General features: G+C 43.5%; 1 protein-coding gene across 3 annotated transcripts in view; it reads right to left on the bottom strand.

Moving 5' to 3' along the window:
* Window positions 1-744: 744 nt before the first annotated feature.
* The window catches only part of RAPGEF5 (Rap guanine nucleotide exchange factor 5), a 235,505-nt gene continuing 210,085 nt past the window's right edge, over window positions 745-26,164 (bottom strand). For all 3 annotated transcript variants that reach the window (XM_027872072.1, XM_027872073.1, XM_027872074.1), the window contains 6 exons: window positions 22,089-22,179; window positions 19,517-19,567; window positions 18,349-18,436; window positions 10,566-10,630; window positions 5,616-5,670; window positions 745-1,618 (listed from right to left, as the gene is read on the bottom strand). In XM_027872072.1, coding sequence (XP_027727873.1) covers window positions 1,500-1,618; window positions 5,616-5,670; window positions 10,566-10,630; window positions 18,349-18,436; window positions 19,517-19,567; window positions 22,089-22,179 — 469 coding nt within the window. In that variant the 3' untranslated portion in view covers window positions 745-1,499. The remainder of the gene's footprint in view (window positions 1,619-5,615; window positions 5,671-10,565; window positions 10,631-18,348; window positions 18,437-19,516; window positions 19,568-22,088; window positions 22,180-26,164) is intronic.

Below are 26,164 nucleotides of genomic sequence, written 5' to 3'. Positions count from 1 at the left end.
AGAGAGAGAGAGAGAGAGAGAGAGAGAGAGAGAGAGAGAGAGAGAGAAAGAGAGAATTTCTGCTTAGATCAGGAGATTGGGCCAAATGGGGTCCTCAGTGGCCTTTCCCATTTGGAGGTCCCATATGTTTTCAATATTTTGGGGAAGCTATGACAATTAAACTAAACATGAGGGGGCATGTTTATTTCACCCTAAATCCAAACTTGTTTTCATGCACTGAAATCATAGCAACCCTCATGTGGAGAAGACCTCACCTTTTATCTGTCTTCTCTCTCATTTGCCCTCTACTGTTCTGGGAGGGAGCAGTAATGTCTCATTTTTCAGGCAAGGAAATTACTCCCAGGTCCTAAAGAGTGTAAATGACAAGAACTGGTGTCTTTCAAAGACCTTACAAGAGCATACACAGGAGTGGGACGTCTTTCATTTAGTGTGGAAAAAAAAAATCCTCAGAAATTATACTGAGTGCAGGTTTTTTTTAAAAGGCAATCATTAACAATGCTGCCCTTATGGGAGATGCAATTTGGCATAATTTGCCTAATTGGTCCAAATAATTTTCATTAAATTAGCCAGCTGTGCAGAAAATAATTTCATCCCTAAGTGTGGATCTTTAAATGATCATGTTTTTTTAAAAGTGGGTGTCGGAAAATTGCAAGCTTCAGAATGTAAGCAGGCATAATGGGGAGTACTCTTCCCAGGTTTCCCTTAACATTTATGTGTACACACACATGCATGGTTTCATTGCGATTCCCATGGAGAAACCACCGCTGAGTCAGAAAGGGGGCAAATGATGTGACTTTTTTTTTTTCAAGATCTTGGAAAAAAAGCAATTTTGCTGGACTGGACCAGTGTAGGAACTTCAGGCACCAACACAGATTCCCATCTGCTCTGTAAATTCTAGTCTTAACCAGGGGCCTTGTGAGGGGAAGGGATTTGCCCAGGGTCACACAGCTAGGATGTGTCAGTGATGGTACTCGAACACAGGTCTTCCTGATTCTGAGGCCAGACCTCTAGCTATGACACCAGGCTGCCTCTCAAGTAATGTGGTGGGACCCACTGAGAAGTGCATTCCAAGGTGTCTGGGAAATTTCCATCCCTCCTCACATTCTGTGCTTTCTGGTTGAAATGTTTTGTCCTAACAGGAAATGACATGGCATGGCATAAGATTATTTTAACACTGGCACACAAATGAAAGTGAAAAGCTATTGGACCAGTGATACTGTCATAAGGAACTCCGGCTCCAATTCCAGGTGCTGTTTCCTCTTCCACCCCAGCTCCAGCTCGCCAGGAAGAGCCCCGGTGCCTCTCTCCTCTCTGAAGGCTGGCACCAGCTCCTTCTCAAGCTGTCTGACCTTCCCACAGGCGTCTAGGGAGTGACTGATAAAACTCAGCAAATCCATTTTCAGGAGGAAAGCCACATGCTCAGCATCGACATTCCCTTAATCCAAAGTGCTGCTGTCCCCAGGGTCCGCCCGCCAGGCTGCCACAGCGTGAGTATGCGCTCACGCCCTTGGCTCAATCCGGTGGGAAAGTTCAAACAGCACCTGCTGGTTGTCAATGACATGCAGGTGGTGCACGTAGGATCTGAGCTCCTGGTGTTCTTTTGGAGACACTTCACCTCCTAATCTCAGAGAAAGGGGTGGGGGAAGGAAAAGAAACAGAGATTAGCAGCCTAAGAGCTTTGGAATCCTTTCTGGGTGATGGCAAAAGCTTCAATTACAGGCTCACAGATTTTACAGATCAATCAATCCTCTCATTTTACATATGAGGAAATTGAGGCAGATGAGAGGAAATGACTTACCCAGGGTCACAAGACAGTAAGTGTCTAAGCCAGGATATGAACTCAGGTCTTCCTGCTTCCCAGCCCTGGACTGTCTCTCTTAGCTATGCTATTTGCTGGCAAGTGTGACCTCAATCATCAGAAAGATCATCTCTCTCTAAATGGGGGACTGCTGACAGCTTAGAGAGGAATCTTTCCTTCCTTGGTTCTTTGGAGTCAGCTTGCTGGGCAAAAGCCAAAGATGTTCAAGGCAGGGGATGAGGGGAAAGACGAGTAAAGGTGCTATACAGAGGAAAGGGCCCTGGACTCCAGACTTGGACCCCCTTGGATCTTCCATGATCATCTACATACAGGTTTATGTGCATACAGTTTATTTCTTAAATAGCTACTTTGTGCAAGATTTTATATACGTATATTTTATATGTGTATATATATATATATATACACACACACACATACGTGTGTGTGTGTATGAAGTGAGGAAGAGCTGTATATAAATCATTTTAACATTGAACAAAGCCTCATTGAATCTTGTATTGCAAACTAGAACCCTAGAGATCAGTCCAGTCACTTCATTTTACAGATCAAAAACTGGGGCCAAAAGAATAATGGCATGACGTGCCTATACACATATATTTGTTGTTGTTGTTCAGTCAGTTAACTATGTCTGACTCTTTGTGTCCTTATTTGGGATTTTCTTGGCAAAAATACTGGCGTGGTTTGCCATTTCCTGCTCCAGTTCATTTTACACATGAGGAAATTGAGGCAAACAAGGCTAAGGGACTTGCCCAGGGTCACACAACTACCAAGTGTCTGAGGCCAGATTTGAACTCAGGATCAGTGCTCTATCCACTCTGCCACCTAGCTGCCCACATACGTATGCCTTAACATATAAATATATGTCATCCCATTATTATATATATCATGTAGTGATCATACATATTATAGAAACTAGAATATAATTGTATTATATACAATTATATGTTAATACATGTATATTTGTGCATACACACACACGTTATCTAGTTATATAGCACGGAAATGTCCATGGTGCTGGTCTAGCATCCTAGCTTTTCCCTAAGACTGACAGTGAAGAAGAGGGAATTTAGTGAGAGAGAGAGAAGCTCGGCCCGAGGCCTGAGTTTTGCCCTTCCAGAAAAGGAAAGCCAGTATCAGCTATCTGTGTGAGGCTTTTTGCCAGCTGGTTCCTGGGAATTATTATTATTTTTTAATGCTAGTTCCATTCTGTTGGTATAAATACCCCCATTTAAAGAAAGGAGTGTTGTAAGGGTAATATTGGGGAGCAGACAATTTGGGGCTTGGAGTTCACAAATGACTTCTAATTCTTGTCTTTGTTGGAAACAAAACTTCATGGAAACAGCAACAAAAAGGACTAAAATACAGAATGAAAATGATTCACAGTCCCTCTTGTTTTGACAATAACAAATAGTGAAATTACTGTCGAAATGAAGCAAACGTCTGGGTAGAGTTTGGTGATTTTCTCCATAGACTCAAAGGAAGAAAATGCGATGCTAAAAAGAGAATTTCATTATTATTTTCTAACCCTTGGAGACATCTGAGGCTGGTATGCTTCATTTATAAAGGGGGGCTTCTGGCCAACCATGGATCATGTTTAATTTCCTTCTGCCTTTTTTTTCCACAGTCCCCTTAGTCAGACTCAAATAGCCAAAGAGAAAAACCAATCCCTGTTGTTAAAGACTAAATAACTAAGCCTAATAGAAAAGAAGCCTGCCTATCATACTCTAATAAATATTCAGTAAATTTGCTTCACATCCATATGAATTTAGCTGGGGGCGGGGGAGCTGTTCCTTTGGGAATATTTGCATGAGCTGCTTCTAAAATGTCAATTTCAGAGTAGAACCAAGCGTTACCGTGGCGATTACATTCATGTAATCCAGGCCACTCGATTGTCTGATAAAATGCTGGTGAAAAACATGGAATTATAATGGCAATAATTACCACAAAACCAAATTTGATATTCTGAATGCTAATGTTAGCTCTTTGAGGGGGGCTATTATTTTAGTTTGGTGTTTGAATCCCCAAGTACCTAGCACATTATCTGGCACAGTGTAGATGTTCTATTTAAAACACACACACACACACACACAAACAAACACACACACACACAATACATACGTAAATAATCGCAATAGGATTAGAGATGGAATAGATGTGATGTGATCTAAGCAGGGCTTCTTAAAATGGGGTCTGTATCCTTAGGTTTTTAAAAAAAAATATTTTGATACCTGTATTTCAATATAATTGGCTTCCTTAGTAATCCTATGTATTTTATTTTAAGTATTTTAAAACCATGATCTTCAGAAAGGTCCATGGGTTTCACCAGATGGCCAAAGAGGTCCAGGACACAAAAAAGGTTAAAACCCCGTGATCTAATATAATCCTCATATTTTGTACATGAGGAAACTGAGGTTCAGAGAACTTAAGTTAACATAAACACACACATATATTATATATACATATGCACATGTACACACATGTATGTATATGTCTGTCTATCCGTTGATCTGTCTATCTATCTATCTATCTATCTATCTATCTATCTATCTATCTATGCCAAAAGGACCCAGGCCACACTGCTGTGAAGTATCTGAGGGGGTGGGGATTCAATCGCAGGCTTTCCTATCTCCAAGCCCAGCACTCACTCTATTACACCACCCTCTCTGTCAGGATTTCTAAGCTTAGTTCTGAGGGAAGCAAAGTATTTTAGAAGGCACATATAAGGAGGGAGGGCAGCCCAGAAAAAAATCTGCTCCTATGAGAGAAGGCTCAACGTTCTGCTTTTTTTGTTGCTTTTCAATCAGCTTCCTCATGGGAATCTAAGCTCCTACACTACAGTTACAACCCATGGCACCTTCTCTCATTGACCCATTCGGAATATCAACGGGCCCATAATCCCATCCATGGGCACACTTATTCCAACAGCACCCTCCACCCGTTCTTCTTCTCAGATTTTCTTGGTCACGGCTATCTGTAAATGCTCCTTAAAGGGTCTCCCCAGGATGCATTTAGCACAGTGCCTGGTACATAGGAATCACTTAATAAGTGCTTGTTGACTGCCTGAGTGGTTGGCTGGTGGCCTGCCTCTCTCAGTGGGTACCAATGCCCTCCCCAAGCTGTCCATCTGGCACCCACATGTTTGCTACTTGACAGTGCCATCTCCTTTTCTAATCATGTATGGCTCTGAGGATGCTTTTCTGCCCTTTTTTGCATATAAGTTGTTGCTGATATGTTCACCCACCCCTATCTCATTTATCTCTCCAGTATCCTTGGAGTCACTTGCAAATTGTATTCTGGGGAGATCACACTGTTCTTTGAATCTCATATAGCATTAGAAGGAAAACTGATATTAAAAAAAAACCCACGGGGTTTTGAGTTAGAGTATAAATTGAGATTATTCACTGGAGGTGTATCCAATGTAATCCAGCCCATTCACTTTGCCTTCCTTAATTCTGGGCCCAGTGGAATGGCTCTGTTCGGTGCTTGCCTTGCCTTGTGTACTGATGGGCTGCCGATCCACCGGCATCCAAGCACAGGGGGTTGCCAATCCACCTGCATCCCATAATCTGGGTCTGGACATACTTTCATTGATTAGAACAGACTATCCAGGAAGAATAAGAAAAGGGCAGAAGGAAAAGGAGATATAGACATGGGCTACTGCCCTGTCCCCTCTTTCTACTTCACAATGTCTGAAGGGAACCAAGTTCCACATCATCACCAGATACACATGTCATGCCCACCACACAGAACCCCAGGCAACAGACTGCTTATACTGCCAGGTAAGACTGGGATCACTCACCAAACTGGTTATTCCGGCAGTGTCTCAGGGATCGGACGGTATCTGCAATCATGTGCTGAGGAAACAAAGAAAAATTATGTGAACGAAGGTCCAGATACTCGACCTAATCCAGAAAGCACTGGCTACATGTCTGGCCCTGGGCTGGCACCAGGGAGAAAGAAACAGAACCAGAATCAACCCCAAACACCCAGTCCCTGGTATCCAGGAGCTAAAGTTTTACTGGTGGGAGGGAGAGAGGTACAGAGAGCCAGAACGACAAGGGGAGGCTAAGCCAAGCCAAGCCACATCCTTCTGCCCTGGGAACAATGTTCTGGCTAGCCAACCAACCTTCCCTCAGAGTTAGAGAATTCTGGGATCTCAGTGCTGAAAAGCTTTGGAAAATATCTCCCTCCACTACCATCCAGCCAGCACAGAGTTACCAGAAAAATTTCAGTGCCGCTTTCTTCACGTTACCCTTCTTAGGAGACTAGTGGTCCCTATTTCCTTGTCCAGCCAACGTCACCTCCCTAATTGACCAAAACTTTTGTTTTTTTCCTCAGGTTTTTCTTTTATTTTGGTTTCATCATCAATATACCAAGTACAGTAACCACCAAGTGGATATAGCAGACTGTCAATTCAAAGGCCTTTCTGAAAAGGCAGGAGGAAGGACAAAACTATGTTGGGTTTATGCCCATGGACCCAAGTATAGCAGCCACGACAGCAGGAAGAGTAGTAGCTGAGATGTCCAGAAGATCACAAGGGACAAATTCGGAGAAAGGAACCAGGAATCAAAATACCAGTAGTACCAGTTAGCTGACAAGAAAGACAAACTAGAGATCTATATGCAAGGAGGCAAATTTAACCTCCTAAGTTTCAGTGAGGCAATGCTCTGAGACTCATAATTGTAATGGGGTTTGGAAATGATAACTAATTCAAAAGAAACAAAAAAGGGTAAAAAGTGCATGGCCAGGGGAGCAAGAAGTAGTTTATATTATCAAGATATAATCATGTGTAGAAATCTAGGAAACACAGGGGAAAATATAGCATAAGAGAAAGCATTTGGGTAAAGAGCAGTGGAGATAAAGAGAAACAAGACTGTAAACAGAGTGTGCTACAGACCACCTGGACAGAAAGGAGAAGTAGATGAGTAGGCATGACATAGTAGTGACAGACAACTTTCATCACTCAGACATACATGCTCTGGAGCACTTTCTTTCTGACAAAAGCAGAATAGGAAATTGTTTCTTCACTTGTCTTACTGGCTATTTCATCCTTTAAAAGGTTGAGGAAACAAAAAGGGGAAAGCCTATTCTGGGGTCTGATTCTCACTGCTAAGGAGCAGAATTGGTTAATGGGGGTGGGGAAGATGGCAGTCATTATTTTCATTGTTTTAATTATTCCAATGGTCCAAGTAATTGTTCATTTCTTATTCCTCAATCACGGAAGGTCATGTGGAAGGAGACACCGGCTGTAGCTTACTAGGCTTCTAAAGGAAGCTGGACCTGACTCTTATCTGTAAGTATATGATTCAGTTTCCTTCCTTCAACTGACTGGTTTTCCCATGCAAGGTTTCCTCTTTTCTTCAGCTATGGCGCCAGGGTGATGAATATCTTGGACTACCCTATGGCATGGCACTGTCTGAGGTGCTGAAATCTGAATCCAGATTGATATCTTGAGGTTTCCTCAAGGAGGAGGGCAGAGAAAGAGAAGATATGAGGAAAGATGATGCTTTGAATATTGGAGAATGAGAAAGAAATGGCAAAAGAAAGCTTTGTTCCACCTTCATTGTCTAACAAGAGGAAATTTCAGTTTGGCTCTAGTTTGGGAGGTAAGGGATACTGACACAACAGTGTCACAAGAACAGAATGGAGTAGCTGGACCACAGGAGCAAACGGAAGACTAGCTGGCCAATCCTGAGACCTGTGAGGCATTTGAATTCAGCTGCTGGCTTCTGTGATTCTGGCTGCCTCCCTCCCCCAAATGATCTGCTAGGCAGCATTAGAAAGGAGCTGCAGAATTATGGGTGTGTATGTTACCTTCAAGCTGGAGCTAAAAGTCAGAACTGGAAAGGAAGCACTAATAAATTCAATTGTGAAGATCCTTTCTGTCTTTCTTTTGGGAAGGAGGCTAGCTCAAGATGCTGTGGCCTGCTGAGAACTGTCATGGCCTTAAAATACTGTCTGAAGGTAGGTCCCTTTGAAGTTAAAGTCGCACATAATTTTGAAATTCCTGCCCATTGTCCTCTACTCATGGCAGTAATGACTATAATGGAGGGTGATTTATGCCCAATGAGAAAGGAGTTTGAGTTAGTGAGAGAAATGCTCACATAAACCTCAGTAAGGAATGGGCATTCAAACAGTTTGTCTCTGCTTCCTGAGTCAGGGAATCATCATTTCATGAAGGGGAAAGAAGAGAAGGAGAAGAGAGATGATTGGAAGGAAAAGGAGGATGAAGAAAAGGAAGAGGAGAGAAGAAGGCAAGCTAGAGAGAAGGATTTTGAAAGTCTTTGCTTGTCACATGGAGATTTATTAAGAGGGACAAAGTATCTTTTCAAACTCATTGGGATAGCTGTTTCTAAAATATTTTTATTTTTTGGAAACCTGATCTAAACAAATCAACTTCTCAAAACCTTTCTGAAATCGAAGGCAGGCACAACTATTGTAAAATGTTGAACATTCGCTTTAGAACTCGTAAGCTCCTCTCCTGGGTAACAGCCTACTTGCACCGGCTAAGGTAAATTTACCTTAGTGTTTGAAAGTGTTTTTCCATGCCCCTTAGAAGGCACTAGGAGCCCATACACAGGCCTGACACTCACCCATTTGAAAGAATTGAAGAAAAATTTTGTGTTTTAAATGACCCCAGCATCACATACCTCTTTGTAGCCTGGTTTTTATGACACCCTGTTGATTGTACCTATGATTTAGCTGAGGCAAAGGCTGGGTTACTAATGTGATGCCTAATTATCGCATTATGCCACTGGGAAAATATATTTGTTTTATGACATGGTTTGCAGAGAGGCTTTGTGATAAATAAACACATAAACAAAAAACCAGAGACTGTTTGTGTACAAACATTGGGAGGTATTCAGCCAAGTGGAAAGAGAGCTGGGCGTGGCTTTGAATCTAGGCTTTGATGCTTACTATGGGCAAGTCAGTCATCCACTCAAAGCCTCAGTTTACTCATTTGTAAAATGGGGACAATTACCAAGGGGCCCTGTGGTAGAAAAAGGGGTGGGCCCTCAAGTCAGGAAAACTGAGGTTTAAGCCCCGCCTCCACTGTATATTAGCTGTGGGACTATGGGTAAGTTACCTAACCCTCTTGGCTTCAGTTTCCTCATTTATAAAATGGAGATAATAGTAATTAGAGAGAAGCAGTGTAGTTATGGGATAGAGGGGTGGGCCTGGAGTCAGAAGGACTTGAGTCCTCTGACACACACTGGCTATGTGACTGTGGGAAACTCTCTAAGACCCTAAGTTATAGGTGAGTGGCTGATCTACATCAGAGGAGGGAGTTTCCATCGTGGGAGCTCCCCAAGAATGTCTGGACCCCACAAAACCATACTAAGTGTGTTACATTCCTTAGAGGTTGTGAGGAAAGACTAAAGAGAACCTCCAAAACTCCAGGGATTCATAGTCTTTTTTGTGTTTCGGATGCCTTCGCTCACCAGGGGAAGCCTATGGGCCCCTTCTCTGAATTATATTTTTAGCTGAAGGAAATGCTAAATTTCAGTTAGAGGTTATTGAAAATCAAGATGTCTTTTTTTCCCATTTAAGTTCACAGACCCCCGGAGGGTCCCTCACTAATAATCCCTGCTGTTCAGAAATGAGAGTTGTGATGCACGTTACCCTATAAGGCAAATGGTATAAAGGCATTTCATACCAAATTTCCCTTTCTTCTCTCCAGAAACCAAGAAAAGAGTTTTTGAGAGTCTTGGCCTGTTCCTAAGGGAAAAAAGACTATGTATCTTGGAGACTTTGATCCTGAGAAAATCCTCAGAATTCCCATTACTTAGCCCAGATTTGCCCAGGCTCCCACCACTACAAGTGTCTGAGGCAGGGTTTGAAGCCACATCGTCCTGATTCCAGGCCAGTGTTCACTCCACTCCGTCATGTTGGCTCTTGTCTATTACACTGTCTGGAGGCCTGGACCCTCCTTCACACAGTGAGTGCCTCACTGACGACTGGTCACTTGGGGAATTCAGAGAATGCATTCACTAAATAGACTGGGCTTTTTCCTAATTTGTTTTGAGAAACTAGGGATGAACCTTAATAATTAGTCTGGAAGATTAATCTTGAATCACATCACAGGAGAGTGCTGATTAGGCCTAGGTGCCAAAATTCTAAGTTATAGCTCTGGTGTCTTACGCATAGTAGGTGCTTAACAAATGTGAACAGAATGAAGAATGAATGAATAGAAAGCTCCTTAGCCTTCCCTGAGAAAGAAGCAGAAGACCAAGAGAGGTTCTCATTTCCTCCCTTCCCCCAGGTCGTGCCCTAACAGTCAGGCAGAGGATGATCATCCTCCCCAGAAGCTGACATAAGCCTCCTTTGTAGGGAGCTACACAAATGCTCGAAGGATCAGTTCAGTTGTTAGGGGATTTTTGGGGGGAGGGGAAGGGATGTTCATGAAGCAGTGAAAGTGTACATTTTCCATCCCATCCCCCCAAGGATTTACCATTTCATTTCTAGCTCAATAATACCAAAGCTAAACCACATCAATCCCATTTTTGCAAATCAAAAGCCACCCTAATGTTAGCTCTTATGGCTAGGTCTGCTGCTGAATGTGTTTTTAACTGAATGACACTTTACGGGCAGCATAGAAAGTCTGGGGTCCAGGTTCAGTCACCAGGCACCAAATGAAAAGCAATCACACAGCCTGAGTCCAGGAGCCTAGCAAGGAAAGTGAGAAGGAAAGCAGATGCTGACCTCCAAGTAGGAAGGATTTTTGATGTTGTTTTTGGTATTTACCTACCAGCTTTTCAAAATTGACAAGGTTATCCAAGAAAGTTTTATTTCCTTCATGGATGAATGTCACATCTGAAATTCAAAAGAAAAGTACAAACAGACAATATTAGAAGGGAGAAAGTACTAGAAAGCTTGGCATAGGAAAATACATGTTAGAAATGTTCAACATTTAAGGAGCATGTGTGTAACATTCTATTTAGTCTGGGAATTGAGGTAATGCTGTGTTTTAATTCAACAAAGATTTATCAAATGCCTGCTAGGTGGTGCCATGGTGCACAGAGTGGTGGCGTAGAGTTAGGAAGATGAGTTCAAATCCAGCCTCAAATAGTTACTAGCTGTGTGACCCTGGGCAAGTCACTTAACCTCTGTTTGCCTTAATTCACTAGAGAAAGAAATGGAAAACCACCTTATTATCTTTGCCAAGAAAACCCCATGGACAACATTGGCATGCTATGGTCCAAACGTCATGAAGAATTGGACACAAATGAATACCTGAACAATGACAACATGTACTAGGGACACAAAGATAGAAACAAAACAATGCCTGCCCTCAAGAAACTTCCATTCTGCTGGGGAGATGCAACACCTACAAAGATGAGTGGAGTGAGGGCACTATCAATGGGGAATGACCAGGATATCTGTCATCTATCAGGGCAGCTAAGTGCCTGGAGTCAGGAAGACCTACGTTCAAATCTGGCCTCAGACACTTACTAGCTGTGTGACCCTGGGCAAGTCACTTAAGCTCTTTTTGCCTCAGTTTCCTCATCTGTAAAATGGAGATAATAATAGCACCTACCTGAAAGGGTTGTTGGGGGATCAAATGAGCTAATAATTGTAAAGTGCTTAGCACAGTGCTTGGCACATAGTAAGCACTATATCAACATTAGCTTTCTTCACTATCATCATCACCATTACTGCTGTTGTCGTTGTAGAGTTGGAGGTGTCTGAACTGAGCTTTGCAAGAAGCTAGAGATGATCAGAGATAGAATGGAGAGGGAAGTGAATTCCAGGAATGGGGCACAGCCTGACCCCCTTGGGCACAAGGACTGTGATGGGACGGCACGTGTGGGAAACAGCAAGAAAGCCAATAGGATTTTGGAAAGGGTATAAAGCATAATAAGGCTGGATACACAGAATGGCAAATGGATCTTTTGGGCTGGAAAGTAGAGGACATATTGTGCATCAGTGGCCCTGAGAGTCCAAGCTGGAGGGAACCTCAGAGGGCCTCTGGTCCAAGATGCAGCTGAACACACAACACAGCCAGTGAGTGGATGCCCAGGCTTTACTGGAAGGCTGCTATGCAGGGGCAAGCCCCTCTCCTCCATCCCCCTTTGAAAGGCCTCTCATAGTGCCTACTCCTGCCCTCTGGAGCCAAAACGGCCAAGTTGAATCCTTCTGATAGCCCTGCAGACATTTCAAGATGGCTCTCGTGTTCTGCTCCCCACTGTCAGCATTCTCTTCTCCAGGCTAAATGTCCCACTTCCTGTACCTCGTCTCCCATTTCCCATACTGCCCCTTCACATGGCAGTAGCTCCGAATTCTTCACTAATGTGCTGATACTTCTCTAGAAAGTCTCTTGCTTTATTAATATGAAATATGGTACATGGAACTATACCAAACTCTGTGTGTGCCTGACTAAGGCAGAAGACAGCTAGACTATCACCTTCTTACTCCCAGAAGTGATGCCTCTCAAAGCAGCCTAATGTCTCATTAGCTTTCTTGGCCATCATTTCATCTTGCTGATAGCATTTGGTCCGCTAAAGCCCCCAGATTTTTTTTTCAGATAAACTACTTTAACAGTTTTTCCTCATCCTGTACCATCTAATTTCACAAACCTAAGCCCAAGACTTCATATTTCTCCCCATTAAATATTTTCTTATTAGATTTGGCTTAAAAATCTAGCCTATCAAGATCTTTTTGAATTCTAGGGGGTTAGCTGCCCCATCCAGCTTTGTTTGGATTGTCTGCAAAGCTTTTATCCAAATTTCTGCATCTGTCCAAAAAAAATGAATGCCAAAGAGTAAAGCACAGATCCTTGGGGCACTCTACTACAGACCTTCCAAAGTAACATTGAACCGTGAAGGAATACTCTTGAGTGAAGTCATTCAACCTCTTTGTATCCACCTAACACTATCAGTAAAAACCCATCCCACCAGGATAAGTACATACTTCCTATTGATATTTAGTGGTTGGATTTTATCTAGATGTCACAATTATTTAGTAGTTAAAATCCAAGCTCTTGTGTATTGTGCTTCTGAGTTTAGGCTTACAAATCATCTTACACACAAGAGTTCATTTGATCCTCACAGCAACCCTGGGACTTAGGTGCTATTATTATTGTTCCCATTTTATAGATGAGGAAACTGAGGCTCAGAGAGGTTGTGGCTTGCCTAGGGGTCACGTTGTTATAAGGTGTAAGAGACAGATTTGAACCCGTTTCCTCTGATTCTTCCAGATCATTATTTCTACTAACTTTATCTTATAAGAGGACTGAACTATGAAATTTCTGGTCAAGACAATGGAGCAGACTCGCTCTTCCATACGGAGATGAAAGTGCATCTCTTAAAATACACTGGGACTGTGTTGCAACTTATTTTCTTTGTTGAGAATGGAGCAGCCCCTGCGCTGAGGCGAGGCGTTTTGTACCCTTGGCAAGGACTAAAGGTCTACCTCTCTCTCCCAGTGAGCGCAGAGCACCATGCACAAAAATGAGGCTTGTAAACGTGGTGTTGGGATAAAGGCATCGCTTGCTGGATGGCCTGTCAGATATATACCGTCTACTCATTACATTCTGCTGAACTCACCCGTTCTAGCTCCCACCAGGGATGAAAGACACTGAAACAAAGCAGCATTTATAGAAGCATTTGTATCGCCTCGTTGTCTTGGGTGGCATTCTATAGACAAACAGGATTCTCTGTGAATAACCTGTTTCCTTTCATTGTGGCTTGTTGGCTTGAGTAGGCAGTACTCCCGTAGGCTCAGAGGATGATAGAGGTGAGGAGGGACCTCAGAAATAGTCTGGTCTAATCCCCATTTCTTACAGATGAGAAAACTGAGGTCCAAAAAGGTGAATTCACTTCTGCCAAGTAAATGGAAGAGCCAGGGCGCAAACCTAGTTCTTGATTCCAGATCTGACCTTCTGTTTTTGTCTACATGACCATTTCCATCTGCCTTGCCCCTCTTTTCTGCAACGGGTCTTCCACCCCAGCTTTGAGGCTTTGAGACCTCACTGTGAACCAGGGACTTGACTTATCACAAAATATGTATTTATGTGCCAAAGGGAATTCCATGTCCTAGCATTAAAACTACTGGTATTTGTCAAAGAGAGTATTAAAACGTGTCCCCCATTATCCTTCCTGCGTATACCACTCCCCCCTCTCGTAGGCAGCAAAATGTGCCAGGAAGATGAGTAATATGAAATTAGACTGGGAAGGTAAGTGAGGGCCATACTATTGAGGGCTTTAAATGCCAGACAATAATTTTTTTAAAAAAAATTAGTCAACCCTAAAGATTTTTTAACTAGAAGTGAGTGATATGAGCAGGTGGTTATTTCAGAAATATTAGTTTGGCAGGTGTGCAGAGAATGAATTGGAGAAGATACAAGGTGCCTGGATAGCAAAGAAGAAACTATTGGAATGGTCCAGATGAGAGGTGATGAGGGCCTGGAGAGGAGACCATGCAAGAGTAGAGTCTGGGTGGGAGAGATGTCATTGGGATTAGAAGCAGTGACATGAAGAATGAGGGGGAAAACCTAAGATGATTCCTACCTCCCAGTAAAAGTGGAGGATTGAAAGTATAATGGTTCTCTCAGTCGAAATAGCGGACTTTGTAGGAGGGATGGATTTGGGGTATCTGTGTGTGTGGTGGATAATGAGTTCTGTTTTGGATATGTTAAGTTTGAGATGCCTATGAGACATCATGAGTACAAGAGGATAATTGATAATAATTAAAATAATATAAGGTAGCATAGAGTAGAAAGCAGCTGGATGGCTCAGTGGGTAGAGTGCTAGGCCTAAAGTCACAAAGACTTGAGTTCAAATCTGGCCTCAGACACTAGCTGTGTGACCCTGGGCAAGTCACTTAACCCTGTTTGCCTCAGTTTCCTCATCTGTCAAATGATGGAGAAGGAACTGGCAAACCATTCCAGTATCTTTGCCAAGAAGAACCTATGGACAGTATTGGTGTCCACAGGGTCACAGGGAGTCAGACATGATCGAATGCATAACAAGCAGAGAGCAGCAGTTAGCGACTGGACCTCTTCGGTCCAAGTGTTTGGGAACTACAGGCCAGTCATTGAACTCGTCTGCATCCCAGGCAACTTTCTAAGACTGTACAGTGCTGGAGAATTGTTGATCTATATTGGGAAAGGAAGTTTGCTCACCAGGGAACCATGGAGACGGATGAAATCCCAGGTTTAGACAAAGTAAGAGCCCCAAAGATAAGAAACCATTTGTTGAAGGATTGTTGATTGAAAGCTGTCACTCAAAAGAGTCATTCCAATAAGCCCAAGTAATCCAATTCCATCAAACCAGTGAGCATGCTTTCCTAATTAAAAACATTCTCGAGGAACTAGGCACCAATTACAAATTACAGTTGATAAATTTCAAGAAACACGGACCCAGAAACAGAGAAGACAAAGAAAAGAACAGAGGGATTAGAGAGAATAGGGGAAAGAGAGAAGCGGGGAGAGGGAGGAAGGATCCTGCCTAACTCACCAGAAAAAAAATGTTTTCAACTTTGATTGAAAGATTTAATTTCAGGCCATACTTGTTTTCACTGAATGACGTCCCTGCAGGCATGAGAAATTCTGTGTCACGTTTCATGCTAACCTGTCGTCCTTTTCTAAATTATTTTAGATGCCAGTGTTAGCAGCTCTCAAATGGGGGCAGGGGGACTGGGACCAAAGATTTGTGCCTGCCCAGGTTTGTTGTCAAACTGACAGAAACAAATCAAGATAAAGGAACAATACCGCAAAATGCCGATTTAAAACTAGAGAAGGCATCTAATTAAAAACCAAATAGAACATTCACTCTCTGCTCATTCCTTTAAGATGAAGGCAGATATTTGTGGGGGAAAAATTAGAAATCTGCTTTGCTGCCAACGACAAAGCATAGATAAACCCAGTGGAGCAGAAAATTGCATCCGTGCTCAGATATAAGGGTGACACACCAAATTTTATTAAGTATTTGGAGGGGGGGGATGGAAATCCAACCAGCTTAGTTTTTCAAAGGGTCCACATGTGCAGTGGGGAGCTGAGCTTCATTTGAGTTGAGTTTAAAAAGAGGCTGTCAAGGGCTTTCTTGTAACTTTAAAAATTATTTATTGCTTCCAATAAAACCTTTCAGACTCAAATCTGTTTCATTCCCAGATGCGTTCCTACTCCTTCTCTGCCCCCCCTCCCCTCTTGTCCACATGAAAGCTCAGTGACTGCAGGGCTGCCTATGGTTCTTGCCTTTGGGTTAGTAAATAAAAATCATAACCCTGAATGATGGGAGCTTAAAAATAAAACACTTGAAGAATCAAATGAACTTTAGCAAAATGAGATTTGAGGTTGAATGGCTCAGATGGCATCTCTTTCTCGGCTCCATTTCAGGTCAACAAAACTTTTTTTAAATTTTTTTTTACCTTGAACATGCTGGGATCTGCTTGGCTAAATGTCCGTACTGCCCTGTACCCATTTCACACAGCTTAGCCTTCTGTACGTCATGAAGGTCCTAAATCAGTGTTGGTAGGAATCTGTCAGCTCCTACTCCTAGGGCTCCCTGAGCTCTCCTCAGGCTCAGGTAGGGAAGGGAGTCTCCGTTGTCAGTGAAAAAGGAGACAGGACAACCAACGGGACCCCATTAGGTGAGCTAACACAGGCCACAAACACCCACGACATGATGCGACCAGGGCAAAGGAGGGGATTCTGCTGGGAAATTTCAGGAGAGAACAGGGTTGTTGTGTATCTCAGTTGGTCCTTGAAGGAAGGAAAGAATTTTACTGGGCAGAGACTGGCAGGTTGGGGGATGAAGAGTCTACTTTAATTATGGGGATGGTGGCATGAACAAAGGTATGGAGGCAGGAAAGGGCAGAAAAGGGGATGCGGTGGGGCAAGGAATGGAAAAGTGAGCTAGAACCAGATGGGGAAAGGCCTTGAATGCCAGGTAATGGGACCCACTTAAAGTGTCTGACCAGAGGGGCACCATGACTGGGAGGCAGATGGGTAAGAATTCACAGGCAGCAGCATGAAGGAAGAACTGGGCACGGGACAGAGTGGAGCCAGGGGGATGAGGCAGGAGGCCACTCCGACAGACCCAGGGAGGGAGGACATGAACGAGAGGTAGCAGGGGTGTGGAAGATGGCTTGAGGAGACTGTGCCAAGGCCAGAGCCGCAGGAGCTGCCAGCTTACTAAAGTTAGGGAGCGAGGGAGTGCTTCCTTCCCACCCACTCACTTCTCATCCCCCTGCAATCTGGGTACGACCTTATCACTCCACTGGAGCCGCTCTCCCCAAGGACAGCCAAATCCGCAGGCTTCCTCTTGTCCCTCCCCCACGGGCATCTCTGCACCTACAAATATCTCCTCAAACGGACCCTCCCTCAGCAAGCAGAAAGCTTGTCTTTTCCCCATGTTCCCATGCGCTCTATTGCTTCTCCAAACAACCAAAAAGACACATGGGGAAAGCGCTGGCAGATTATGGCCAGCACCTTCAGAGTGAGGAGGTGACCATGGGTTGCTTCTTTTATTCTAGTGTTTCTTCTTGGGCTTCCTGATGGAAGATGCTAGTGTGCACCAGGCTTTAATGGAAGCACGTTCTGTGGTGGCTGTGGCCTCATAGAGTGATGACTTTCAAAGCAGAGTTCTCTGGTGCCAAGGGCTAGTCTGGCTGCTTTCCTGCTGTGTAACCTGGGGTACCCCCCTTTACATCTATGACTGGAGGTTTACTCAACTGGACAATGAAAGGACAGAATGAACTTTAAACCCCTTTCCTACCCCAAATATATCCTCCTTGGATCCTAAGATCTTAGAAACGAGCCAAATCACAAGACAACATAAACCTTACCAGTCCCACATTCTCTAGCTGCTGTTCAGTCATTTTTCAGTTGTGTCCAACTCGTTGGGACTTTTTCTTGGCAGAAATGCTCGAGTGGCTTGTCATTTCCTTCTCCAGTTCATGTTACAAGATAAGGAAACTGAGGCAAACAGGTTTAAGTGACTTGCTCAGGGTCACACAACTAGTAAGTGTCTGAGGCCAGATCCGAACTCAGGTCTGCCTGAATCCAGGCCTGGATGGTGCTCTGTCTACTCACTGCAACACCTAGCTGCCCTCTGTAAGTTATAAAAAAGCTCACACCTGGCGATTTCCTTCCCAGGACAATTAATGCATTTTGACATATCAGAAGACAGTTGGCCACTATTCTTTTCCAAGAGCAAACAATTAGTTTTCCAAAATCTCAGCCCTCTCGGTCCACGTGCAAGTTAAAGACATTGACATTATCCCCATTTTACAGATGAGGAAACTGAGGTTTCAAGAGGTCAAGTGACTTGCCTGTCTGCAAACAGTTGGTAGGTATCAGACCCTGAATTCAAATTCAGCTCTTCCCTCACTCCAAGTCCAGCCCTTATGTGTGATTTCTAGCCTGGAAGGGATTCTCTGGGCACTGAAAGTGACTTGTTCAGGTCACCTGGACAGGAAATGCCAGAGACCAGACTCAGATCCTCCCAGTTCCAAGCTGGTCCCCTCTCTGCCAGGCTGCAGATCTAGTGAAAAGATGGAATTGCCACCCATGAATAGCAGAGAAGGTTTACCTTTGAGCAGGAGAGGCATGAAGGGGATTTTGGGAGGCTTCATCTTTTTGAATGCATCCCTGTAGGCTTTGTGATTCAGGGAAGGGTCCTACAGAACCAAGGAGAAAACAAAGAGAAAACGAATGAACTACACATATTTGAAATCCACCTTATGAGCCTCACAACATGAAGGTGGTTTAGCTATGAAGAGCTCCATTTCTCAGGATGGAGAAGGTTGTCAATTTTTTAAAGAGAATCAACGGCCCAAACAGTCAACAGAACCCATACTGTTGCTTCTTGTGAATGGGAAATGACTTTGGAAGGTCTACCCTTGGAATGCTCTTAGACTGGCCTCATATGCAGAACTGAAACCAGAAATCCCTGGGGCAGGTTGGAGGTGAACAGGTGGGTGGGGAGGCTCATCTCGTGTGTCATCAGGGCTGGGTGGGTAGGTGTAGAAGAGGAAGTGTCCAGCCCTTGGATAAAGCCACTGAAGCTTCTGCCGTAGAGGGGCAGGCTTGGCATTGAAGAAAGCGTTCCCAGAATGTGGATACCATTACTGCCATCATGAGGACAGTGTGATCATAGAGGAAGAAGAGGCTGTAGGAGAGGGTTGTTGGGGCCCTTGAAATTCCCACCCTAAGGAAAACCCCCAGCCACCCTCCTCCCTGGCTGGGTCTCTGCCTACATGGATTCTATCCTGTTTCCTTTTTTCAGCATAATTTCCATCATGAGGTTCCCCTACTGTTATTACATCTTCCAAGAAAAATTCACCTCCATCCACATCCTAAATGATGCACAGAGACTTCAGAGAAACAATAGAGCCCCACTGATGTTCTCTAAAAACACTCTCTAAATAACACTGTAACACTCCTCAAATAATTCTAAAAATGGGAAAGAGCTGAGGGCAAGGGATCTATTCGTTTTCCTCTTTCATACTGTTTCACATTTAAAGGGAGCTTTGGGGGATGACTTCAAATATTTCTTCTGAAAATCATCCCCCAAAGCCATCCCCACACCTTTCCACAAGGAATGGACATACTCCATCTCTGACACCATCTCCCTTCAAACCATAAGCTGCTTCTAAAACAAGCACATAACTCCCGGAGCATTTCACACCATGGAGAGCAAAGGAAATGGCCAAAATGCAGAAAGAACTTCAAGATATCGATCAGATGGGACTACTTACTGTTAAACTCTCCAACTCAGAGAAAAGCTTCTTAAACTTCCCAGGGATTTTCTGGAAGAAAACAAACCAGAGGACAAAGGGTAAATAAGTCAAGGGATGCAAAGGAGAATTTTTGTCAAGTTTTGTTCTTCTGTGTTCAGTTTCAGAACATAAAAACTCTTGGTGAACTGTGTCCTGGTTGGGTCTCATCACTTCTTCCTCGTGTTCTTAGCAAGATAGCCCTGACAAATATCGCTGAGTATTGCAGGGTATAGTGGCCACTCATTATGAAACCTATCTAGCCTCATTAGACATTCTACATGATGATTCCTTAACGAAAACTTCTTGGGTTTCAATTCCATCCCCTAACTTTGATGTATTCTCTATTTGTCTTTAATAGTAATGTCGAGCTTGAAATAATAATGTAGGCTGACATCTTCTAGGTAAATGGCCTAATTAGCTTTCAAGGCAGTGAGTGAAAGTGTCAAAAAATTATGTGCTCAGGCCTACTTGGTTGGAGGAAGCCTGGGGCAGGTCTCTGAGTTTGAATATACAGGCATTTCAACAGGTGGCCCAGAAGGTTACCAAGCCAAAAGACAAGTTCTAACTAGTCCACAAGAGAGCCCAGGGGGCACCCTGTGGAACGTTCTACTGTGTGGCTTGGACCTGCTCACAAATAAGCAGGCCCTCCTGGGAGGGGAGTAAAGCTATATTACCTTACAAAAATCATAATTTTGTAGGTGTGGGGTTGCCTGGACCTTCGCAGTGTCAGATCACAAACTCTATGACCAAGTATATTGTTTTTGAGAGTTGCTACGTCTGAAAAATTTGTCTCCTTGTGGCCATCCTGGAAATGTGCCTCTTAGAACTGAGTTGGGCTGGTCCTTAGGATGGCAACATACAGGTCATTACCCAGTCTTTACTCAAAGCCTTTCTCATTCAACCAGCATTTATTAGGTGCCCACTATGAATCAAAAGGTGCTGTCCTAGGTGCCAGGAACAGATACAAAGACAGCTTTAAAATTCCAGGTGCTTTCTAGTTGTGAGAATTGGAATGCCTCTGGTGTATGACTACCCGTGACTCAACAGGTTATCCTCCCTAATAGTGTTAGTGGAGATATGAGAGTACCTGAAGTACCATCTCATGGAAAGGGGATTAGGCTGGCTCTGTTTGGTGCCAGGGGGCAGAGCCAGGAACAATGGGCTGAAGTTGCCACAGGCCAACTGAGGCTCAATGCCTAGAAAAAACTTGCTAACAAGTGAAGCTGTGTAAGGGTGGAATGCGCTGCCTCAGGAGGGGGTGAGCTCCCCACCCTTGGAGGTCTCCAAGCAAGGCTGGATGGTCACTTGTTGGGTATACTAGAGTGAGGATTTCTTTTTGTGTATGCATTGGATCATAATGGTTGCTGCCATCTCTTTCACCTGTCAAAGTCTATGATCTCATGATAGCTTCCAACTCTTTCCTTCCCTATCTGCCAGATAATACCGTTTGGACATAGGGAAGAAAATGATGGCAATGCTTGCATATTTCAATACACCAAGCACCTACAATTTCACATAAACCATCTATGACTTAGTAGGCAGCCTTAGACAGTTATCCGTGGCTCATAAAGATTAACCAACTTGCCCAGGGTCACACAGCTAGCAGGTATCAAAGGTGGAATTTGAATTCAGGTCTTCCTGGGTCCAAATTCAGCTCCCACTATGTGATCCTGCTTCTGTAGAACTGTGAATATCTCATCAGTTCCAAGGAAGTCACTACTCCCTCCTCAACTCTTGGAGAATTTCTTTGACTTTTTCTTTTTTCTTCTGACTTGGAGATGCCAGGATTATATGAGGCACTGGTAGTACATTCACTAGACTGTGTGAGGTTGGGATAGGGAAGGAAATGAGAGCTAGTCTTGAAACTAGGAAGACATAGACTGAAGTCCTTTTCTGGCACATACTGGCCAAATGCCCCTAAGCAAACGCCTCAACATCTCACTGATCTTTAGTCAAGCCTCTGGGTTGTAGAGCAGGTGCTAGCTAATCTGCATTAGTAAAGGGAGTTTCCTTCCCCGGGAAGGTCGCACAGTTTTAGTCCCTAACTACTCAAAGACACTAGAATTATTTGAACACAAGATTTTTCTGGACATTTCATTATTTTCTTTATTACAGATTCATATTTCTTTGACTATTGCTTCCTGGGTGATATCTATACATTAGTTCCTGGCTTTGGGGATCATTAATCGATGTAATAAGGTCACAGTTAATGCTGTGGCATTTGTCATTCATTAAAACAGAAATAACCAGAACCAAAATATTAATCCCAACAGAACAGATCCTACCTAAGGCTTCTCATCCTTCAATTCCCCTTCTTTCCTAAACAGTCTTCAAATTGTTATGCTCTCCTTTTCAATAAACGGAATTGTTTCTCATATTTTAATACAGTTCCTCAGAACTCAGTACATTTACTTAGGTTTTAAAAAATAGAATATATCCACTTTTTAAAAGTGTTTCAATCCAGTCTTTCCAAAGGCAGTCTTTTCACAGAAGCCCTTCCCACTCTGGTTAAAGCAACCCCACCAATGGTTCTCTGATCTCGGCTGCTTACCTCCCAGGTCTGAGACAGCCGGCTGACTGATGCAGTGTTGAGACCCATTACAATGGCAAAGAAAGAATTCAGGTTTCTTTGGGCTTTGCAGCTGTTGGAATAAAAGGAAACCAATGTCACTTTGAGGTCAATGTCCATTCTTTAGATAATCCCAGAAGAGAAAAGGTGAAAAGGATCTCCTTGGCCCCTGAGGTCAAGCGTGGAGAGCTGAGGGGTCCTCCCCAGGGCGACCACTCCTGACCACTGCAGTGGAAAGCTAGGGACCACTTCAAATACTCCCAGAGAACTTTCTCACTCACTCACATTGCTAGTGATAATAGTAGACGGTTGCCACAATTAATGTTCATATCTTTAAAAGTTTGTAAAGTTCTTTCTTGTACCATCCCCATAAGGTAAAGGTTAATAGACATGCTATTATTCCCCTTTGACCCTGACCATGGTCATATGGCTAACAAGCATGTGAATTATGAGAAGAATATTTCCCAATATTTCCCCAGATAATCCCCTTTAGAAATATGGGGCCTTCTAAGCACCCTCGGGCCAATTTACATTATCCCCCTCCCCTCCCCCTTTCTTTAGAAATGTGACAGAAGGCATCATGCTTTTCATCTGCCTTTATCACTTGTCCTACAAACTCTGCTTAGAACATTCACCCCAGCTGCTTGTTCTCATTCTAAGGGTTCATGAATCAACCCCTTGTTTTCATTTTTTTCCAGTAAAGATCCCATCACCCCACACAGCTCATCTGCAACTTATTTTCCCTTATAAACCTATATTCCATTTGTCTCCATCAAAATAGCTCCAGGGTAGAGCCATAATAATATGAATATTTATAATGGACAGCTATGGAAATGCTATTCATAAAGCAATGCTTCTAATTCAAACTCTTAAAGAAGAAATACTGACTTATTTCAACAAGCCTTTGTTGGGGACCTGCTCTGTGCTGGATAACATAGAAAGATGAAATCATCCCTTGCCCCCACAGAGCTTGTAATCTAGGATGTTTAAGGCATATGAGTCAACAATTGTGCTACAAAACGATATATGACAAGTGGATTGGAAAGAGGTACAAACCAAGTGCTATTTGAGTTCCAAAAGTAGGGGGCAGATCAGGGAAGACTTCATGGAAGAGGTGGCATTTGAAGTGGGCCTTAAAAGATGCCTGGGATGAGTGAACAGCTATTTTAAGTATAAGGAATGGGGTGAACTACAGCCCAGAGATGGGAAAGTGTGAGGTATATGGAGGGGATGGTGAATAGTTCAATGTGACTGAAGGAGAGACTAGGGAGGAGAAAGGGCATGAAACAAAGCTGGAAAAGTAAGGAAGCACTAATTTGTGCCCTGAATGCCGAGCTGAGTGGCTTGAATGTTAACAGAGGTGATGGGGAGTTGTTGAAGGATTTTCAGCAGAGAACTGGCATGATCAGATCTGAGTCTGGACAAGATTAATCTATTAGCAGTAAAAACAGTGGCTAGCATGAGGAGAGAGTGAGGAGACTAGGGAGAGGGGCAGGTGAATAGGACCAGGGGGATGGCATCCCACGGTAGAGAGGGCGACTCTAGAACATCACTGGCATGAGACCGTGACTGGGAAGACTGCCGGGGGTGGGGGGAGCAACTCACCCCCATCCACCATCAAGTGTATTCCTAGTTTAAAGAATGATTCCTGTTAATCAGATGCTAAATATTCTATTGTTCATTATCTGCCCTAGGTGCTGTCAGGGGCTCTCTAAATCTGCCACCCTGGGGGCAAAATTCCAGTCCCTGGGCAATTAGTGATATCTCTTTCTGGGGTTTCTCCAAGGGAGTCTGAGCCCCCTGTTCCTGAATTGAGTGACCAACTAAGCAGCTTACCCACCGCTGCCTTTTCTCTGGCGTAATTCCTCTACCCCAACATCCTTTCTTTATCTCTCCTTCAGGCTTAGCCCCATCCCCAGGATGAGTAAATAAAGTCATAAGTTAGTGTCTCCCAGGTGCTTTACATCAGCTCCAACCTGACATGTTTCCCATACTCCTTGAGTCATAGATTAAGAAGAACAACAGTGTTTATAATAGCACTTTGAGGTTTGCAAAGTGCTTTATAAATATTATCTCATTTGATCTTTACAACAACCCTGGGAGGTAGGTGTTATTAATTACCTTGATTTTACAGAAGAGGAAACTGAGGCAAACAGAGGTGAAGTGACTTGCCCAGCCAGGGTCACACAATTAATAAGTGTCTGTGACCACATCTGAACTTAAATCTTCCTGACACTCCTAGCCCAGAATGCCATGCACTGCACTACTGAGCTACCCTGATCTCACCTTGGAAGGAACCACGAAGTATCATTGTACAGATCAGAAAAGTGTGTCCCAGAGATACAAAATGATTGGCTCAGTGGCTTATATATGTACATAACAGAGAAGTGATTAGAACAGGTCCTTGAACTCCAAATCCAGCACCATTCCCTAACATCCCAAAGCTTCTCATCCAAGGGCTTTCACTTTCACATTCCCTTTTCGACTCCCTCCTTCTAGTATCTTCCCAATGAAATATGAGAGTCCTGGCTTTTTGTTACATCATATTTTTAAGTGTTCATAGATTGTTACTCAGAAAATATTCAATTACTTGGTAGTTCTCTCTTTTTCTTTTCCCAGAAAATATATAGAATCATCTTGCACTTTAAATTGACTGAATATGCTGAATTCCTTTTTTTTTTAAAAGCAAAGTAAATTTATAATGTTATAAGAACATTCCCAAGAGTTTCACAGGATGAGAACGCAATGGGATGGATGGGCTATGGTCTTGACTTGGCATCTTTAGCACCCTAGCCCAGGACCTGACTCCTCAAAGGTGCTAAATGACTATCTGCTGATTAACTAGTCGATCTGCACGGTGGAGACCGTGCCCACATTCTCCACAAGGTCACGCATCCTTTCCAGTTCTAGCAATGACATGTCAGCTCCCATCCACGGAGCCCTCTGTTGACTACTTCCTATTCATCTGGTCTATATCTTGTTTTTACAGAGCTGTCTATGTGTTGTTACCCCCCTTAGAACATGAACTTCTTGAGGGCAGGAACTGTTTTTGCCTCTTTTTTTGTATCCCCAGCATTCAGCACATAGTAGGCATTTAATGAGTGCCTGTTGATTAGACTTCCCTTGTGTACATCTTAAAATTCTATCAATCTGTTGAGTCAATCATAGACGGAGCAATAATATTGACCTCTTCCATGAACCTCCTGTATATCAGAATGAGGCTGCTTCTTCACCAATCCCCCCAAAGAGAGAGAGCACACAAGACTGAAGCTGCCTTTCCAAAGAGGGAAACCCTCCCACCAGCCAGGTTTAAAAACCCTGCCACTTCAGACCCTACTCAAGTGCCTCTAATTCCACTTCACCCACCCTCCCACAACTTTTACGGAGCGCTGAAAAGTCTGTGAAATGCTCTCTCATCTGAATCTCACCCCAACCCTGTGAGGTAGGTGCTATTATCCCCCGTTTTACAGGTGGAGAAACTGAGGCTTAGCTAGGTTAAGGGACTTCTTTCCCAGGGTCACAGAGCTAGTAAGTGGCCAAGGTGGGATCTGAACCTGGGTCTTCCTGACTTCCACTCCGGCACCCAATCCACCTCACCACATAGCCTCTCCCTCTGGTTCCAGGGAAGGATAATAATGGAAGTCTGAAAGACTGTGGTGGTGGCGAAATCAAGTTCAACCACTGGCCCTCACCGTAGGTTGCTACACAGCAAATTCCCCACTGGAGCAGCCAGACTTTTTGAGGAAACTAAGTCACCTTATCCCACAGAGTTGGGGAAGGAGAGGTTAGGGAGAAGGTGGGGCTAAGAGCTCATTTGCTATGAGCAGGAATATGCAAATAGGATGTCAATGAGCAAGGAGAGTATGTTTCTTTGTGTAAATGACTAATTTCCCTTGGTCATTCCAACTGGAATAATAATAAGGAAATTAAGGCTGCATTTCTATTTGCATTCCAAGGGATACAGCCTCTCTCACTAGCACAAGAGGAAGGGGCCAGAGGGAGAAGAGATATTTTAGTATCACTGCCATCAAGGAAGGGATATACTTACCCTGGGGTCG

Source organism: Vombatus ursinus, unplaced genomic scaffold (assembly GCF_900497805.2).
Source record: "Vombatus ursinus unplaced genomic scaffold, bare-nosed wombat genome assembly UNPS02014799.1, whole genome shotgun sequence".
In the NCBI taxonomy this organism is placed as follows: Eukaryota; Metazoa; Chordata; class Mammalia; order Diprotodontia; family Vombatidae; genus Vombatus; species Vombatus ursinus.
The sequence above is the reverse complement of the archived record's forward strand: the minus strand, read 5'-3'. Positions and strand labels throughout refer to the sequence as shown.